This window comes from Petromyzon marinus, chromosome 63 (genome assembly GCF_048934315.1).
Source record: "Petromyzon marinus isolate PM22_M1 ecotype Great Lakes invasive population chromosome 63, UKy_Petmar_22M1.pri1.0, whole genome shotgun sequence".
Classification (NCBI taxonomy): Eukaryota; Metazoa; Chordata; class Hyperoartia; order Petromyzontiformes; family Petromyzontidae; genus Petromyzon; species Petromyzon marinus.
The window spans coordinates 9,351,439-9,372,135 of record NC_133729.1 but is presented as its reverse complement, the minus strand read 5'-3'; the positions used below and the strand labels follow the sequence as shown (position 1 = coordinate 9,372,135).

At 47.0% G+C, this 20,697-nt stretch overlaps 1 protein-coding gene across 2 annotated transcripts in view; it reads left to right on the top strand.

Annotated features, from left to right (window-relative positions):
• Positions 1-14,523, top strand: part of ORC2 (origin recognition complex subunit 2) — a 32,890-nt gene extending 18,367 nt beyond the window's left edge. The window contains exons 10-16 of one of the 2 annotated variants that reach the window (XM_032977342.2): positions 4,607-4,739; positions 5,190-5,286; positions 6,197-6,343; positions 6,667-6,838; positions 8,692-8,753; positions 9,789-9,907; positions 11,976-14,523. In XM_032977342.2, the coding sequence (XP_032833233.2) occupies positions 4,607-4,739; positions 5,190-5,286; positions 6,197-6,343; positions 6,667-6,838; positions 8,692-8,753; positions 9,789-9,907; positions 11,976-12,062 (817 nt within the window). In that variant the 3' untranslated portion in view covers positions 12,063-14,523. The remainder of the gene's footprint in view (positions 1-4,606; positions 4,740-5,189; positions 5,287-6,196; positions 6,344-6,666; positions 6,839-8,691; positions 8,754-9,788; positions 9,908-11,975) is intronic. The other variant, XR_004404910.2, reaches the window with a different exon arrangement.
• Positions 14,524-20,697: the final 6,174 nt, after the last annotated feature.

Sequence of the window (20,697 nt, the reverse complement as noted above, 5' to 3'; positions counted from 1 at the left end):
GTAAGGGAAAAGGTAACTAACATAATGGGAAAAGAGAGGGAAAGGGGGGGAACTGGGGGGGAGGGCGGGGAAGAGAAGGGGAGGGAGGGCAAAAGAGGGGAAGCCATATAATAAAGCACCACAAATAAAATAATATACACGCGACAGATTAACTTGTGAACTAAAGTCCCATGGAGCAGCACTCCGCTCCCGCCCATTCTCGGAAGAGGGGCGCATCCCGCACAAAAAGCCGTCCCCTCCATCCGACCTCCCGGCCTACGCACCAGATTTTAGAAGATTTGGGGACCATCTGGCCTTCACTCTTGCATTCTTTGAACGCAGCTGCGCAGCACAGGGCCCAAAGTCTCGAAATGTCAAGCGACTGGCAGCACACGACAACCATCAGCGCTGTTACTGATATGAGTTGACACATTTCTCAAATTGAGAGGTTATTGTGAGGGCTTGGAGAAAAGAGAGGATGGGAGGGCATTCCAAAGCGGAGCAGTGTGGTGAGTGAGTGAATTGGCAAGTGCGTGATTCTTGGAGTGAGGGTGTGTGTGTGTGATATGTAGTGGGGAGCGGTTAGTGCAGCGTTTGGCAGACTGCGCTACCAACCCGGCAACCCGAGTTTGATTCCCGCTCACGGCCAATACCAGTGTCGTAACAGTGATTCGGAAACGAGGTTTGTAGGAGGCAACTAATTTTATTTAGAACATTCACAGTCTTGTCCACACACACTCTATGTTAGCTTAGCCTAGACTATACACAACACTAGATGTCTAACACTGACGGCGCTGACTGAGACAGCCAACTACTTTCTAGCAGCGCAATATCGAACGAAGACGGCGACGAGAAGACAGCGACGATGAGACGAATCCAATCCCAGAACCGGCAGCTCCCGCTCTCGGCTCCTTTTATCCTACCAGCGCGGCCTAACTCCGCCCTGGCCACGCCTCCCTTCTCGAACCCACTAGCGCAGGGGTCGGGAACCTTTTTGACTAAGAGAGCCATGAAAGCAAAAAATTTGGAAATTTATTTCAGTGAGAGCCATATAATATATTTTAAAAGTGAATTCAACTAAATGTCAGTATAATAAGCCTCTGAATTTATTATTTTAAATAATGTTGTTATAACACTCACCATTAATGCGACTTCTGGTGCTGCATGGATTTGCTGATGTCTTTGTAGTCGGGTTGGTACTTGGTGAGGTTAAGCTTCATGCAAGCGTTGAGGCTTTCATCCGTTAAACGTGATCGTAGGTTGGACTTGATGTTTTTAAGATGTGAGAATGACTGCTCACATGCATACGTAGATCCAAACATGGTCAATACAGCAATACTCACACGCTGCAGTGTGTGGTATGTGACAGGAAGCGCGTTCCAAGTTTTGAGAATCAGCTGGTCTTCGGGTTGGAGTTTTTTCATTTCTGTCCACATGTGCTTGCTCGCCAACTCCGCTTTCTGTCTTGTGATTCTTTCCAAATCTTCATTCAGTGACTTGAACTTATTCACCCACATGTCTGAGGCCTTCAGGTCAGCCACTTCTGCTTCAAAATCTCTGACGGAGACACCAGGGATGTAATTCAGGTCGGCTGTGTTCAGTGAACACTCGTTTGGATGGGTGATGAACTTAAAAAGACGAGTGTGCTCACGAAATTCTCCAAAGCGTGCTTTGAAGGACTGTAGGAGACTGGATGTGCAGCCAGCTAGCTGGTGGAGATCAAGGTTTTGAATGGGCTCACTTGCTGTGCATGCATCTTTAAATTGGCTCAGTTTTTTCAAAATGTAGTAAACGACCTGTTTCAAGATCCGTGATGAAAAGCTCCAGCTTGTTTTCAAAAGCAAATACAGCTTGTTGAAGGGATAACACTGTATTTCCAATGCCTTGCATTTTCACGTTGAGCTGGTTCAGATGTTCAGTCAGATCTACGAGATAGTAAAACTTGAGGAGCCACTCGGTGTCGGCTAGCTCAGGATGCCCGACGCCTTTCATTTCAAGGAAAGTCCGGATTTCGTTCAGGCAAGCCGCAAAACGGCTAAGCACCTTCCCTCTTGACAACCAACGCACATTGCTGTGCAAAAGCAGACCAGGATAGTTATTTACAACTTCATCCAGCAGTGTTTTAAACTGGCGATCATTTAAGGCTCGGGCAACAATAAAGTTGATCACACGAATGACCAGCGACATCACTTCGCCAAACTGCCTGTCACACATCTGAGCACAAAGTGCCTCCTGGTGTATAATGCAATGGAAACTTAGGATGGGTCTATTTTCATGTTCACGGAGAAGCGCCACAAATCCTTTGTTTTTCCCCACCATACACGGAGCACCATCAGTACACACTGAGAGAAGTTTATCCATAGGTAGACTTTTTTCTTGAGCAAACTCCATGAAAGACTTGAATAAATCCTCACCTCTTGTGGACCCTTTTAATGGCAGAACAGCAAGACTTTCTTCGCGCAGTGTGTCACCAACAGCATATCTTGCAATCACGCTGAACTGCGACAAATGGCTCACGTCTGTTGACTCATCCAAAGCCAGAGAAAAGAACGGCGCTGCATTTATGTCCTTCACTTGCGTTTCCTCCACTTTCTTTGCCATCACGATGGTACGATCATGAACAGTTCTTGCCGACAGAGGCATGTCTTGTATCCGTTTGATTATCTTGTCTTTGTTCGGAAGATCATCAAAAAGTTCATTGGCTACATCCAGCATGAACGTTTTAGCATACTCGCCATCTGTGAATGGTTTTCCGTTCCTCACTATTGCTAAAGAACCAGCAAAGCTAGCCGAATTATAGTCACCTTGCCGGGTCCATACGCGGAGTTGCTGCTGGCTAGCTTGCACCCTGCTCAGAAGCTCTTGGCACGCTTTCTTTCTGCTGTCTCCCGCAGGGTATTTTGATGCAAAGGTAGCGTGGCGCGTGTCGAAGTGCCGCTTTACATTCGACCGTTTCAACGGTGTAATTTTGTCATTGCAAATTAGACACACCGCAGAACCCGCTCTCTCCACAAAGGCGAATTCTTCGGTCCATTCGTCCTGAAATGTACGATACTCGTCGTCTTTTTTTCTTTTCGCCATCTTCTTCGTCGAAGGGTTAGCTTTGAGCTAATGACCGAGCAGACGCAGTCTCAGACTGATTCAAAAGGGGGCGTTTACCTGTTTTACCCAGCAACGGCAAACGTAGGCCAGTATCATCCAATTAAAATAATGGACAATTGCTCCTGCAGCCCTGAACAGGACATGCGCAGTGAAAAATCGATGGATGGATTAAAACAAGTGAGAATATTTTGTTTTATCTGCGAGCCATATGCAATCATCAAAAGAGCCACATCTGGCTCGCGAGCCATAGGTTCCCGACCCCTGCACTAGCGGGTTCCAGGGGCTTCCAGATGGGGTCCTCCATGACCCTTGCCCAGTTCTCCGCCCTGCCAAAACACCCCAGCGCACGCTCACTGGCGTGTGTAGTCTGTCCAACACAGTTGCCGCCGCTTCCCAGCAACTGGCGCTATTACACTACGTCAGTAACGATTATCTGAACTGGTCTTGGGCCTCCTCGAGGTAGACTCAGCCTCAAATGTGTACCTGGTGCGGTGTGTAAACATCTCCACTTGGGAGACAAAGGTGGCCAGGTGTGGTGCTGGCCACCCACCCCCTCGTGTGCGGTGCCAACGTTAATAGTTGCTCGCTAACAGCACTTGCCCCAACAGTATGATAAGGCTTTGGAGGATCTTTGTCTTTGTTTTGGCACCAACAATTAACATCGGAGGATGATGATTCAGATACTTTCTATGACCTCCTGTCCTATGTGTGAGCTAAAATGGCCCCTCGGGAAAAAAAAAAACATCCCATTTGGTGACTTGAATGCCCAATTGAGTTATGACGCAGGCACCTAGGCCAGAGTGATTGAAAGGCATGGACCAGAGCAGCTCAATAACAACGGTAAGGGGCTGTTGGACTTGTGTGAAACTCATGGGTTTATAATCACCAACACGTTGCCGCATCTACACAACATCTGCTGGACTGTATAGTGATAGAGCAGTGAATGGGGGCCCATGTCCTTGACACCTGACCTTCCGTGGTCTCGACTAGCTCATGAAGTTTGCAAACGAGACTTTCATAAATGCTTGCAGCTGAGGTCGGCATCATACCCCCCTCCTCCTGATGCTGAGAGGAAATGGGTCAGGTTCAGGATTGTGTATTCTTTGGGTCTTTCGGTAAAGTCAGGTAGATAGGTTCAAATTAATAAAAATTAAATTAACAAAAAACTACGACGTTTCGATCACAACACAAGCGATCGTCATCAGGAGGAAAAAAAGATGACGATCGCTTGTGTTGCGATCGAAACGTCGTAGTATTTTGTTTATTTTATTTTTATTCATTTAAACCTATCTACGTGACTTTACCGAAAGACACAAAGAATATGAATTCCTGCAGTCACGAAAGCTTTAAGTCAAGATTCAGGATTGTGGTTCATGCAACTGAATGGCTGCATTGGGTATGTGGGGCCAGACCTCCCCATAGATTCTGGCTGATGGAGGAGATGTTCCGGCTAACTGAAAGTGGCAGACCCACTTCCACCGTGTACATGATGACGCTGGCTGATTTTACTCGGTCTGTTCGGTAGACTGGGGTTCAATGTGCTGCTGTATGGATTGGGGTCAAAGCGCAATCTGCTGGAGGATTTCAGATGCTCGCTCCTGCCCAACCGCTGCCATGTGGTCATCAACGGATACTTCCCCTCCATCACCATCAAGATGGTCGGTAGTGCAGTGCAATACGAGCTATTACACAGTAGCAGAGCTATCATGTAACACCTCAAGTTGCTGTTGCTGAGACCCACAGACGCACAGAGACCCACAGATTCGCTAAAACAACAACCACTGTTTGCACTGAGTGGCAGTGACGTCCCCCATAGCTCTTGTGCCAAGCTAGTTTCATCACAGACTCACACAGAGACCCACATACACGCACAGAGACCCTCAGATTCACCCTGAGACCCACAGACTCGCAGAGACTCACAGATTCGCAACAACCACTGTTTGCCACTGAGTGGCGGTAATATCCTCATTGCGATTATGCCAGGCTAGATGCACCACAGACTCTCACAGACTTGCACAAAGATGCACAGACTCAAACAGTCCCCCAGACTCATAAAGTGGCCCACGTGGTGTGGTGTGGTGATTGGTGTTGTGTTACCGACTCTACAGGTGTTGAATTCAATTATATCAGAATTTCTAGAAGATGGAATCGGCATTCGCAACCCTATGGAGCAGCTGGATTACATCTGCACCAGGTTCCGGCAGGGTGGGTTCAGCTGTCCGCACGTCTGCTGTCACACAGAATGATGTTATGCCACCTGAATGCTCATAAGTGTGTTGCTCATCTGGCTGAGGAGGCGTCGAAGAAACATGGTTTTCTTCTCTGTGCCAAAACCCCTTCAACTCTGAACAATCATTACTGCTGCTACACACAGCACAGAGTCAGCTGAAGCTGGAGTCCTGCTGTTGTCATATCTGGGGTGGAGAGCACCCAGTTCCTACATCACGCATCTGACAGAGTTCTGTTGTAAAGGGGTCAGGGTGATTGATGACCCAGCGCTCACTTATTGACTCCAGTCACACGCTCACTTGTGATCAGTTGCCTTCTATAGCCATTACCATGCTTTCTGTTCCCGTGAACTTCACTCGTTGATTCCTCCATACATGTTGAGGACTCGGGTCCCCACCAGACTGTTTCATCTCACCCAGGGAGTGTCAACCACCACACTAGAGACATAACTACACGTCCGTGTGGGTAACCGGAAATGAACGAGTGTCAGATATGTATGTGTATGTATGTTGACCTTGTTTCGCACTTTACGTAGCCAACCATCCTAATCAGAGGTGCAGGGGAATGACAATAAACTAAACACAAAGCAGTTCTAAAGAAATTAGTTTTCAATATATATTTAAAAGTGCATGCTCCAGTGGCTTCCTAATAACGGAAGGAAGTGCGTTCCAGACGGCTGCAAAAGCACATCTTAAAGCCGCGAGCGCAGTGACCGTCTTTGTTTGATGGCTCGCCAAAAGCCACTGCGAGGATGACCAGAATTCGTGTGATGCTTTATGCTCCTTGACGAGATCAGCAACGTATTGTGGTTAATTTGTAGCAAGCACTTTGTGTGTCATGAGTGCGACCTTATAAACCCGAGTGTCCGTGTTCATGTCTGTGGCAGATAGCAGCTTGGAGCTCTACCTGGTGATTCACAACATCGACGGGGAGATGCTGCGCGCCGAGCGGAACCAGCGGGTCCTGGGCCAACTGGCCAGTCTACCGAACGTGCACCTCATCGCCAGCGTCGACCACATCAACGGCCCTCTCAGTACGGGGACACACGTACATTCGCTGCAGCGGTTCCCACACTACGCTACGAACCCGGCGACCCCAGTTTGATTCTTGCCCATAGCAAACACCAGTGACGATTATCTGAACAAGTTCTGGGCCTCCCCGAGGTCCACTCGGCCTCAAATGAGTACCTGGTGCAGTGTGTAAACATCGCCGCTAGGGAGACAAAGGCGGCCAGGAATGGTGTTGCCCACCCACCCCTTCGTGTGCAGGTCGTGCTGGCCTTCTTCATAGGTCCTTCTCACCCCAACAGTCCGTTAAATGCGATATGGGTGCATCTTTGTGTGGTGTGCGTTTAAGTCTGGGAGCAGAGCAAAGTTGGCTGGTTTAACTGGCTGTGGTGCGAGGTCACGACGTACGAGCCCTACGCAGAGGAGACGTCGTACGAGAACTCCCTGCTCGTCCAACAGTCGGACTCGCTTGCGCTCAGCTCTCTCACCCACGTACTGCGCAGCCTGACGCCCAATGCCAGGTACTAAGCACTCCGATACCAAGGCCAATGCACACGAACACAAGACAAAGACACCCCGTGTAGCCTTGACAGAGTTTTTGACAAGTGACGTTAGCAAGCACCTATGAAGGCTGGCACGGCCCTTGAGGAGGTGCAGGTCAGCACCACGCCCGGCCACCCCTGTCTTCCCCATTGCTTGTGTTTTTTTACATACAGCACCAGGTACTCGTTTGAGACTGAATCTACCAAGGGTAGCCCAGAACCTGTTCAGATATTCGTTACCGATATTTGCTGCAAGCAGGAATCAAACTTGGATATTTGTCAGGTGCATACACACAAGGAGCGTTAAAATCGTTTCTCTTGTTGCATCACCGGTAACGGCATAAATAATCCAGTAACTATTACCAGTTACCAGTTTGCTGCACGTTTAGAAATGTCTAGAGCAACAATTGTAACAGTTTGACCTTGGCTGATTAGAAGGGGAGCTGTCACAGCGGTGTAAATGTTAGCAAATCGCTGGAATTAGAATCCAAAGGTTGCAGGTTCGATTCCGTGTCCCGTTGCGGCAGTTGAAACAATGGTGCAAGGTTCCTAATGCCCCCATAATGCATCATTGCTTCTGTCCATCTAGCAGCAGTATTGTAGCAGTCAAGATTTTGGTTATCGCCTCCCAAAGGTGACATAGGAGAAACTCCGACTTTGCCAAAACCCAGCCTTCCACTAAACCCAGTCCCTGAGTGCAGGCAACCCAAACAACCACCTATGAACACAAGACGGAGTCCAGTCACAACTTGGTTTTCTTGACATTTATTCTCAATCTCACCTCCTGAAATGGTCATGGTACAATGTAAAATAAACCACAGTATTGTATGAGTTATACAAACAAAATCTCACTTGCATGTGTCTCAAACCATGCACCTATCAAGATAACCAATTTCTGGGGCAAGAGTCGAGGCAAAGAAAAAACGAGTAGCTGGTGTTTGAAAAGAACACACAAGCAAATATGAAAGGATTTTCAGCGGTTACAGGGCAATGGAATAATGCAAGTCACATGAACAATATCAACATTAACGGCAGTAGAAAGTACTTGGTCAGGTAATAACAAAATCAAGACAGTCCTAATAGTGATAATAGTGATAGAAATCTAGACTCCAGTGCTCAGTCAAGGAAGGAGTGTGAGCCTAAACTTATGAGTATCAAACACAGGCCGATCAGTGCTGCACAGGTCTCGGACTCCTCCAGTCTAAATAAAGATTCTGATTTTGTTAAAGGTCTCGGGACTCGCTGACCAAGGTGCAGGGGTCACGAACTCATAGGGATCGAAGGTCTAGGGCACAGACCGAGCGATGATTCACAGCTGTCAGGGTTCGTACGTTTTTAGCACTGAAGCGAGCAGAGTTGCAGAGGTGATGAGGTTGCAAAGCTGAGTTGCACTGCTTAATAGGTGGGAGTGAATCGGTAGTGCTGGATCTCCAGTCACCCTGACCGCTTGACTCGGAACTCTGTCAGGACCAGGGAGGGAGGAACTGGGTGCTCCACCCCAATTATGACAGCAGCAGGATTCCAGCTTAAGCTGACTCTGTGGTGTGTGTAGCAGAACTAATGATTGTTCAGAGTTGAAGAGGCTTTGGCAGAGAGAAGAAAACCACGCTTCTTAGATGCCTCCTTAGCCAGATGAGCAACGCAGCCGTTCCATGACAGCTAAGATAAGATTTCTGTACCAAGCGTATTAACGGTTTGACTATATATGAGAACATCATTGTTCAATATAACGGGAGCAACTGTGGAATGGCCGACATTGTATGTGGGTATTATCATTGACTGGCTGTCTGTTGCATTGAACGTGACCATTTACAATCACTCTCTCGTTACAGGGGAATATTCCAGCTGCTTGTGGAGCATGAGATCGACAATAAAAACAACCCCTCCAATCCAGGTGAGAGGCTCTCTCCACACCTACCCAACTTGCCGTGCGTCGCCTACACTGCCACTCGTGACATCACGGCTGCTGCTTGAGTGTCCAGTTAATATCTCACTGCGGTGACGACATGTTACCTATGCAGGAGGTCGTGGGTTCGATACTGACCCTGACGCCTGCCGTATATTTGAAGTTTGCGTGTTTCTCTCGCCGTGATCGTGTGGAATTTTCTCCGAGTCCAGTATTTTCCTCATTTAATATCAACATACATTTAGAGTATTTGGCTGCTAATCATTTCCACGTGATAAGCCACTTCGTTGAGCTATAAATTATGGCCAGGTTGCTTCTGAAAAAGTGCTATATAGCTCAATGGGCCATATTTGGTAAAATAAAACATAGTTTAGTATTGTCTGAGTTGTACCAGTTCATGAGCTCAAATCCTGGTTGAGTGTTGACTGAATGATCGGCTTTTGGAGTTTAATAAAATGATTAACCCTTTGTAGGTAGTCAACAGTGATTGTGCTATGGAGAGCCTCGTCCCTGACATGAATTTGGAATTTCCACCGCTTACTGCAAAGGGCTGTATTGTGGATTTTGACATAATTTTTCCTTGTCCAACAAATGTGTCCCATTTATTGCACGAGTTGCTGCTGATTGAGTGTGTGTGGTCTCTGGGGGGAGTGTTAGCGCAATGCTTAGAATACCGCGCTGCAAACCCAGCGACCCGAGTTCACTTCCCTCTCACGGCCAACACCAGTGACGATTGTCAGAAACTGTTCCTGGCCCTCCCCTAAATCGACTCGGCCTCAAATGAGTACCTGGTGCAATGCGTAAACATCGCCACTCTGGAGACATTAAGGTGCCTGGGTGTGGTGCTGGTCACCCACCCTCTTGTGTGCCCATAACTGACCTTCATAGAGGTGCTCGCTAAATATCACTTTCCCTGACGGTCTCTTGAGGCTGTACGAGGGATCTCCGTCTTGTGTGGTCTCGTGAAGGCCACGCCACGCCAGGGCTGCCCTGCTCGAGGCTCATGCAAGCTGCGTTGCTCAGGTTTGTCGTTCCAGGACTTCTACGAGCGCTGCCGAGTGGCGTTCCTGGTGAACAGCGACCTCACCCTGAGAGCGCAGCTCACCGAGTTCCGCGACCATAAACTCATCCGCACCAAGAAGGTGCCCTGCTGTCCCCCTATGGATGCGTGTCGCTGTCGCTTTCCGCCACGTTCACCCCCACGCTGAGATTCAATGCTGTGGTCATTCCCCTAATCCAGGGGTTGGCAACTTGCGGCTCCGGAGCCTCATGGGGCTCTTTAGGGACTACTTCATGACGTTATTCACATGCGGTTACGGCTCTTGAAATATATTTTTTACCGAATTCGAAAGAAAATGGCTATTTTTGTTATCTTGGTTGCCAACCCCTGACCTAGTCACTTACTGGACCCCCCCTCCCTGCCAATGCCGAGTCCTTGTGTGTGCACTGCTCTCGTAGCTGGCACAGACCAGGTGGGTAAATATGGGGATTGACTTTTATTTCATTTTAAATAGGTGATGACATGACCCAGAGGGAGGTTCGCGGTTCGATTCCGGTAGGCTGCCCTGGTTAACACTGCCATGTGTAGATTTAAACGTTCTCAGTCTTATCCAGACCGCCAGCTTCAGAGACATTTGGCAGCAGCGATCATTGATGACTGTGCTGTACTGATGGGTCCTAATGAAGATGAAACCAGTCTACAGGTGTCTTTGTTTCATTGCTGCCTGCTGGAACTCTTTTAAGTTGGTGGTTCTAAACAACAACATTGCCACCCGTTAAATTCTGTAAATGACTCAATTAGGATTACACACGGCATTTTTTGCCCCCTACTCATTAGTTTGTATGTATGTTGAACGTCTTTCACACTATACTTAGCCAACCGTGCTCATCAGAGGTGCGGGGTAAAGATAACAAACTAAACACAAAAGCAGTTCAAAAGAAATTAGTTTTCAATTGAAGTGCATAGGTCCAGTGGCTTCCTAATAGCGTTCCAGATGGCTGCAGAAGCACATTTTGTCGACGTATATTCTCCTAAACGACATGAATGGTGACTTTTGTGAAAGACTAAGAGTTAAAAATCTTGATTTAAAGCTTTCGTGATTGCAGGAATTCATACTGTTTGGGTCTTTCGGTCAAGTCACGTAAATATAAAATAATAGATCACGATGTTTCGATTCATACACAAGCAATCGCCTACAGGTGAGAGAGAGAGAAAGCTGCTGAGACAAGGTCTTATATAGGCCTGAGATGGGTGCATCAAGGTAGGTGGGTGGAGCTAGAAATGGTCCAACCACAGAGGCTGGGGCAGTGGACACCCAGCCTGTCAATACAAAGACATCCAACCTAGTAATGAAACTCAGAGAGTCAGTTATAATTGGTAGAAAGGATGGAAACATCATAGCAAGTTAAGACTTTACCTGGTTAATCACGTCCTTCCAATGATTGCTCAATTTGTACCCATCTTCTCGATTGAAGTTGTGTCTGTTTATATATCTGGATGTCTTCATGAACACCTCTTTGATGATAGCCAGTAGGTTTGCAGAGTACCTTCGTCTTGGAAAAATCTTGGAAAATCATCGTGTGCGCCCACAGTGTTAAACCACGACCGAGGTATTGGTCCTGCCGTGTTTCAGATCTGCCTTGTGTTCAGGAACACGGTCCGAAACATGTCGTTTAGTTTCCCCAATGTAACTACTGCCGCAGACACAACTTAGTTTGTAGACACCGTGGTATTGCACGTCAGAGATCACATCCTTCACAGATGGGAGCAGATCACGAATTGTATGTACTGTGTTGAATCGAACCTGGATCTTGTGTTTGTTCATGATTTTGGAAATCTTTTTGGTGACCCCTGCTATGTATGGCAAAGTGATGGTATTGGTTGGATCCTCAGATGGTTGTCTCCCCATGGCTGGGGTGACAGCTTTGCTGATTGTGCGCACCGAGTAGCCATTCATCTTGAGGGCTTGATGTACGTGCTTCAGTTCACTGACTAGGTGGTGCTGGTCGTAGATGCAACAGGCCCTATGGTGTAGGGTTTTGATGAAGGAATTTTTATGGGCTGGATGGTGGTGGGAGTCAGGTTTTAGATAGGCATCCGTGTGGGTGGCTTTCCTGTAGACAGCGTCCCAATGAGCCATCTGGTCTATTTTCGATTTATACATCCAAGAATAGTAACTTGCCATACTAAGAGTTTTGCCGTGTTTGCAGGGCGCTGATGGAGTGGAGTACCTGAGCATTCCCATCGACGCTTCGACGCTAAGCAGCTTCATGGAAAACCAAGACCTGGATTCATGAACAGAGCGATAGGGAAATAGTTGGGCCCATGATCTGGATTGGACATGGATATAACTCCGGACGGAGCGTTGTACGCCTTGCATTGATCATCACAAGAGGCTTATGTGGCTACTACATCTATGAGGCTAAATCTAACACTTGAGTCAAATCAGGAGGAGGCTGCTTATGCAATGTCTAACAATCATGAAGTAGACAGTTCTATTTCACACAGCTGTCCCTCAACATGAAAATAAATAAAGAGTGTTTTTTTACACATCCCATCAGCCACACAGTCTTCCTTTCTGTGAGTGTATAATTTCAGCAGCACCTTTATTTCAACACAAAAAAACTCTGGACCAGTTTCAACATTCACCGTCTTATCATCCGTCAGCCCTACTTGAATTAATGCTGGTGAGTTGCCAGACGTTTATAGGTAAGAGGACCTTCTCTGTGAGATATGAGTTCTTGTTCGACACAAAACTCTAGTTTTGTGTTACACAATGTATTGTGCCTTTTGACAAGGGCATTGGTGCTAAGTAACCGAGACATATAAAATGTCTCCCTCTGCAATTATGTAAGCTGCCATGATTCAGGGGCATGAGGTGATTCTGAAAATCTGTTCTATCTTTCCCTTATGGTGTATCATCCAGCACTCACCGATTCACTCTTGTCACCAGCGGTCAGTCACCTTATCGCTCGACTAACGCTACTACCATGGTTACCTTTCCCGTGAATTCTAGATTTGAAGCTTTCGTGACTGCAAGGATTCATACTCTTTGGTTTTATTCGGTAAAGTCACGTAGATAAAATAAAACAAAATAAAAGAAAATAATTAAATCACGACGTTTCGGAGGCAACACAAGCTTCCGTCTTCAGGTGGAAAAGTCAACGCAGAATATCTGTGTCAGGAGCACAGTTCAGAGACAACCGGGATTATATACAGGTTAAGGGAGGGGGGAGGAGTCAGTAAGGGGCCGTGGGTGGGTGGGAGGGCTGGATTAAGCAGCCTTTTGATAGGCTTCTGCAGGTAACAACCACTTCGCACTGCACCTTTTTTACCCACTCCCGTGCAGTGACTTTACCGAATAAAACCAAAGAGTATCTTTCCCGTGAACTTCAGATGATTCCTCCACCCATGTAGAGGACTCGGTATCTACTAGGGGCGACTGGTTCATCCAATCCACATTGTTCAACCATGGCCACACTCGAGGTCACAACAACTCACCCACTCGATTGCCACACTGCAGGTCACAACAACACTCTCACTCATCCACTCACCCACCACACTATAGGTCACAATCAGAATGTATTTTTTTACTGGAGGAGGAATCCGATGAGCTATGTAGAGTATGGGCGGGTCAGCAAGTTACAACAGCAAACAACACAACGATAGTAGTGCAAAATGGAGAAAACGGTAAGCAAGGTTATAAATATAAAATAACGAATACATTAATTATATACGTCCAATTCATCAAGCTTTGGCAAGGGAGTTAAAACAACAGTCCCAGACCACAGCAAGACAACAACCACACAGTAGTAGTACCTCAATACAATGGCACATTAACATTGAACTATCGATATACAGGTAATGATCAAAGTTATAGATGACATTTGCAAATGTAACTGCTGTATCCAGCACTTATTTTCTGCTTCATAACAACTCGCTCACCCACTCGCTCGCCACACCACTGATCACATCGCTTCCCTTTCTGCGTATTCCCTCGCACTGCTCCACTCTGGAGTCTAAGAGTTTGTGCAAAATACAGGGTGCTTAAAAATTTTTTATCACTTATATGGGACTATCGTTTTTCATGAAAAAAGAACGGATAATTCACTGTAACATGATAACAAATATATGTTAATAGCTTCAAAGAGTCTCTACTTGTTCGCCATCATTGTCAACACATGCCTGGAATCTTATCCAGGTGGTCTCCAGTGCCCGGAGGCCCATATCTTGTGGTATTGTTGCAATTTCTCTGAAGTGTTAACATTTTTTGAAGCACACTGTTTACACACGCGTCTTTAGGGTTTGCATGAAACATTCACAATATAATAATCGTAAATTAAAAGTGTTTATCATGAGTCCAGGAATCGGTTTAATGTTAATACACGTGTCTGTGTGAGCTGCTGGGTCCGTAACGTTACCTTCAGTGATATTACTGATATGACCTCTCATAAAACTCACATTTATCAATAACATGCTGGTCTTGTAATGAAAAACGTACATACATATTCTTCGACTTTTCAGGCAATAGCCCTTCTTCATAGCACATAATAGGCCATTGTCCAGCCTATTATATCTGTTTCCTTATAAAGCCACTCATTGATTAAGGTGTTGAGTTTTATTTGTGCTTGGTTGCCATTGTCAGTGCAGTGTTATCACTTGTTTGTTCTCAAAGTGGGCTTTTACGTTGTTTGTAAATGGTATTTGGTAAATAGTCACGTGGCTATTTTGCCTGAAAATAAATGCATATGCCAATCATTCTTTGGTTGTTTGACCACTGTTCATGCTGGGAGGGTGCAATTTTGTTTACACAATTTCTGATCACAGGCTGAAAACGTCAAGCGGCCAGCAACAAACAGCGCGTTCAAAGCTGTAATAATAGATAATGGTTGAATTGAGAGGTTAATGTTAAAAGGCTCCCATAGACTTCAATGGTAAATCGTCCCATAGACTTAAATAAGCACAAACACCAGCCAGGTGGGGAGGACCTCTTGCCCCAACAGTCTGTGTGTGGGTATGGGGAGCAGTGGTGCAGTGGTTTAGCGCATTGTGCTACGAACGCGGCGAGGTGAGTGAGATTCCCGCTCACGGCTCACATCATCAGTGACGAGTAATATCTGGACTAGCCCTGGGTCTCCCCTAGGTCGACTCAGCCTTAAATGAGTATCTGGTATGTAATCGTCAGCACTGGGGAGACAAAGACGGCTGAGCGTAATGGTGCCCACCACCTCGTGTGCCGTTCCGGCCTTCATAGGTGCTCGTGAACAGTACTTTCCCCAATAGTCTGTTCAAGGCTATATGGGGGATCTTTGTCTTTTTGTTCGTATTTGTGTGTAGTTGAACACTTGGCAGTGTGTATGTTCTGAGGTACGTGGTTAGCTCACTGCACTACAAACCTGGAAACCTGAATTCCGGTCACGGCTAACATCAGTGGCGAGTGATATCAGAACCAGTCGTGGGCCTTCTCGAGGTCAGCTCAGTCTTCAATGAGTACATGCTACTAATCAGAGGTGCGGGGGGAAGGACAACAAACTAAACAAAAAGCAGTTCTCAAGAAATGTATTTTAAATCTAGACTGTGAAAACCGAACTCTGCTGGCTCGCATCAGTGGTGAGTGGTATCTGAACCACTGCTGCCCTCCCCCCACCGACAACCTTATCAGTAACCTGCATTGTCCAGGGTGGTGAAGTATGGTTAAACGATAACCTCCATGACAGACAGGAGGCTTTCATCCAGCAATGGATTGACATGTCGGGTCTTTGAGACAGTGGAAGTCGCCTTACAAATAAATGTAAATTATTACTTGTAATAAATTACATTAATTTTATTTCAATTTCAGGATAGTACTATTTTTTTCTGATTTTGAAAAAAAAACCTCAAGTATAATGTAAGCGTATTAAGATTATATATTTAAATACTACACGGTGAAATTTTGATTTCAAGCTTTCGTGACTGCAGGGATTCATATTGCCGGTTCTTTCGGAAAAGTCACGCAGAAGGCAAACAATAAAATAATAAAAATACGAAACAATAAAATTCTCACGACGTTTCGACTGCAACACAAGCAATCATCATCAGGTGTGAAAACCGCAGCAAGAAAATTTTAAAAAAGTGGCGGTTATATTTAACGTTAGCACCACGGAGTGCGATTTGACAGTTTGTTCAGATGGACGAGTCCATCTATGTTCGGAAAAGAGGAGGTGGGAGACGAAAAAATAATGGATGCGGTCTGAAAGGCACCGTAAACGTGAACAATCAATTAAGACCCGAAATGGTTTATCAAATCCTTCCAATGATTGCTAAGCCAGAATCCATCTTTTCGGTTGAAATTGTCTCTGTGTTTGTATATGTGTGACTTTACCGAAAGAACCGGGAATACTACACTTCACTTAAATGTGCCGTGGTGACGTCACCACGGCGCTTGTGCCAGGCAATGTGCACGTTGAGGCCACGTAAAGTGTCGAACGCCCTGTGGCAGGAGGTCACGGGACAGACCCAGGTGCCAAGGGTTGACTGACAGGAATGGCCAATGCACCACCTGTGCCCCTACTGTGCCAACTTGACGTGTTTTAGCCACGTTGTTATGAGCGTTGCTCCTCTGTTCTCCGTTATTGCTGAAGGGCGACTACCTCCAACTGCCCAGTAGCGTCCTTCACGAGCCTCCCCCATAGAGGCCGATCTTGACTCTGCTGGGACCAGTCATTGGCAAGTCCACTCAGCTCCAATCCTCTTGTACCACATCACTATATCTCTTCTCTAACCCGTGTCGCGCCCATTTAGCCCCCTCTATCTGGCCGACCAAAAGCTGTTTAGGCATGCGGTGGCTGGGCATGCTGGCTACATGACCCTGCCAACGCAGCCTTGCCTGCCGGAGGAGCTCACCGATGGGACTTTGTCCAGATCTTTCAAGGTTTTTGTGAACACCTCACACAATCCAGCCTGGTTAAACTTAGGATGGATCGTGGACAGGCCAGGCTGCATGTTTCTAACCAGCGAAGATGTTCCATTAGGGGGGTTCACTTTTCGCAAGCATAACCGTGGCCAAGAAGACCCGAAGCTTCGTGTAGAGTGACAGACCAGGTAGCTTCCACACAGCATTATGTAGCCAATGGAAATATAATGCTGCTTGACTGGTTCGGAGTGAGATCTCTGCTGTCAAGCTGGAGTTGGTCATGAGCACGCTGCCCAGGTATGGGAAACTCTCCACTCTCTCCACAACTGCCCCATCACCAACTGGGAGTTGTCGGGGTGGAGTGCTTGATGGCACAAAATACCCAGGCAGGTGCTTAGTGTTGGTGGGACTGATGGTAAGGCCCCACCTCTTAGTGGCATGCTCCAGGTTCAGCGGCAGCACCTCCAACTCCTCAGAGTGAGCAGCAATCACCAGATCATCAGCATGCATACCATGGTTGACCAATAGGAAGCCATCCCTTGCATGGACCCGAGCATCAATCAGCCTCCCATTGTATATGTACCGGATGGAAAGTCCTCTGGTACAGCCATCGAAGGTTTCACGAACTACGTGATCAAAAATAATTTAAAATGTGGGAGCCAAATGACATCCTTGTCACACCCCAAGGTGAACAGGGAATGGCTCCGACTCCCGGGCACGTAGTTTTACCTGGGCCTGATTACCATTATGATTGTGAGCAGAGAGTCAGGGTCTTCGAAAGCACAAAGAACAACCCATAGCCCAGCTTACTGATGGTATCATAGGCCTTGACCAGGTCAATAAAGCAGAGATGTAGGGACTGTTGGAATTCGCTACACCTCAGCTGTAGCAAACGGACAAATAAAATGGCATCTGTGCAGGACCGCTCTGGCCTGAAACCAAAATGGGGCTACGCAAGCGGCGCCTCAGCGTGCCTGAGGAAGGAGATGCCACTGTAGTTGTTAAAGTCTGTGCGGTCCCCCTTCTTAAAGATGGGGACCACAAGGGCATATTCCAATCCTAAGGAATCCATCCAGTGGTCCAGACTATTACTATGATGTCATATAGGGCATTCTACGCACTAACGCCACCTTCCCTCAGCATTTCGCTTCAGAGATCATCTCTGCCCAGCACTTTTCCTAATCTCAGACTCTGGATCGCGTTCTGTACTTCCTCAACAGATGGCACTTCAGCCAGCCACTCATATGTAGTGACTCGCTCCGAGACGGGGTTCTTAAGACGCCTTCTTTATTCCTACACGTCAGGGAACTACAGACGCCATACGTGCTTATACGCCAGTCACACAGTTGACAGGCTGGCTCGCTAGCGGCTGACGAAGGTGACGAACGGCGACAAGGCGAGGGGGGTCCACTTTCAGCAACAGCCCCGAACGCCCGTCACAGGCCCTCTCTTATCCTCCTGGCGTGGCCTCGCCCCGCCCTAGCCACGCCCCTAGAATCGACGAGCGGATTCTTGCCTTCCAGATGGACCCATGTCCTGGGCTTCCCTTTTGATCTCTTCCTGCTGACGTGTCTACTGCCCCCTGCTGTCAGTACCCGTTCCCATCAGCAACCCGCGTCATTACACTGCACATACAGGCTGGCTCGCTACACTCACGGGCGCAACGACCTATTTCCACGGGGCTATGGAAGATACTATTGTGGGCCCCCTCCTTTCTCCCAACTCACTTTTACTTAAATAGCTACGGATGTTTTTTACCCGTATACAATAATATGTAGGCTATGACTATATATACATTATTTAAGCTGCACCGTGTATTGGGTTTAGAGGAAGACGGTCTCACAATGACAATATTAATAAAATAGCTTTAAAGGTACAATGCTCACAAATAAGTTATCGTGCGTCTTGCTTCCATGCCGGCCCATCGGTCTAGGATTTCCTCAAATAGGATCACGTTGCTTTTTGCTGCTCTATCGATACGACAGACAGACGCGTTAATCATCGGGCTTGGTCGATGGTAGACTGCAGGTATTTTTATGAATATAATTTTGAAAATCATTTTATTTAAATGTTTTGACTTCTTTATCTGTTGATTCGGGGGCCCCTGTGGCCGACTGGGCATCCACTCACACACCATGCAAAGACAAAGATCCCCCGTATAGCCTAAACTGACTTGTGGGGCAAGTGCTGTTCGCGAATAGCACCTACAGCTGTTGAATCTACCAAGTCAGCTGTTATTCATTATGGAAACACCTTGGAGCTTGAGTCTACACAGAGCATCGGGACTCCAAGCCTCGCGGGCCCCCTGGCCCCCCACCCACCACCCTCCGACTTTCCGCAATTCACATTAAGATTGAGATCTCGGTGTGCATGAGTGTGTGTGCACGTGTTCCACATATGTGTGTATACATGTTCAGTGTGTATATGTGTTCAGTGTGTATATGTGTTCAGTGTGTATACATGTTCAATGTGTGTACACGTGTTCCGTGCGTGCGTGTACACGTATTCCCTGTGTGTGTGTATACACGTAGCCCGCATGACCAACCACTTAATGCACAAACAGCTTCTGTTTGGCCGGGTAGAGGGAGCTGATGCGGTACAGGAAGATGTGGTGCTGAGTGGACTTGCCGAAGACTGGTGCCATCAGTGTCAAGATCGGCCTCTGTAGAGGAGGCTCGTGAAGGACGCTGCGCCTGGGCAACTTGGAGGCAGTCGTCCTCCAGCAACAACGGAGCGGAGCGCCGGGCGGTTAAAACCCAGCAAGTTGGCACAGGAGAGGGTACAGCTGGTGAATCTACCAAGTCAACCCGTGGCGCAAGGGACCGTCCTGTGACCTGCTGTCAGCGAGCCTTCGACACTTCACGTGGCCTCACGTGCACCTGGCCTGGCACAAGCGTTGTGGTGACGTCACCGCAATTTTGCGAATGGCCTTTTGTTGTTGTAGTGTTTTAAGTGATTATATAGATATTTTTATTTGTCAATTCGTTCTGATTGTTTTACAAATAGCTTCCTCGGTGCTTGGTGAAATCCCGAAAGTGTGCAGGTCCCGTGCCTCGCGTCGTGTGGACTTCGTGGCCTCGTCTACGGATGTAATGCACCTTAGAAATGTAAAACATGTACAAATGTTTATTGACCTGTTTATTCGGGGTCCTTATAGTGCAGCTGCTATGGCCAGCTTTTGTAGGATGGTACAAATTCGCACGTAGGGTATTTACGAGCATTAATGGTGCCCTCTGCAGTTTGCGGTCAATCTCTCTGTGGTGGCGTGGATTTTTTTTACGGGTCCCCTAGTTTTTCCCTCCACATGCATTGAGGTTATTTAGATAATTTTGCTCCTATAAATTTCCACATGATAAGGCACTTCGTTGAGCTATCATTTGTGGCCAGGTCGCTCCTGAAAAATGAATTAATAGCTCAGTGGGTTTTACCTGGTAAGATAAAACTTAGTTGAGTTTTCATCGGTATATTTTAAGTGATTTGTTTAGGTCCCATGGTGATTTTTTTTACCTTTCCTATACTTTGTACTCCTGTTTTTACTTTGTTTGTTGTTGTAACTTTCTGACAGGCTTCTATTGGACATGTAAAAACAGAGCTTTATAGCTCATCAGATTCCTCCAATATAATACATATTCTGATTCTGATCAAATTGAGCCGTATCAACTTGGAGAAACGATTTCAGCATTAAGTAGAAGAGGCGATATCGATCATAACTCTGGCCCTTCCTCATTGATAGACAGCAAAGTTGCCGAAAGGAGGGTGGGGTGAGGTCAGCTATATAGCGACGTCATGCTCAATATCATCTGGAGCAGAATGGAAGGGTGGGCTGCGTAGTGACATCATGCCCCATGTGGCTATACGGAGTGGAAGGGTGGCTGCTTAGTGACGTCATACTCAATGTCCATATAAGGAGCAGAGTTCAAGTTGGGGGAGCTACGTAGTGACGCCATGCCCTATGTCCAAACAAGGAGTCGAGTGGAAGTGTCGGCGTCGTCGTGACGTCATGAGCACACGCAGCTACGGCACCGTGGCCGCCCGGGCCG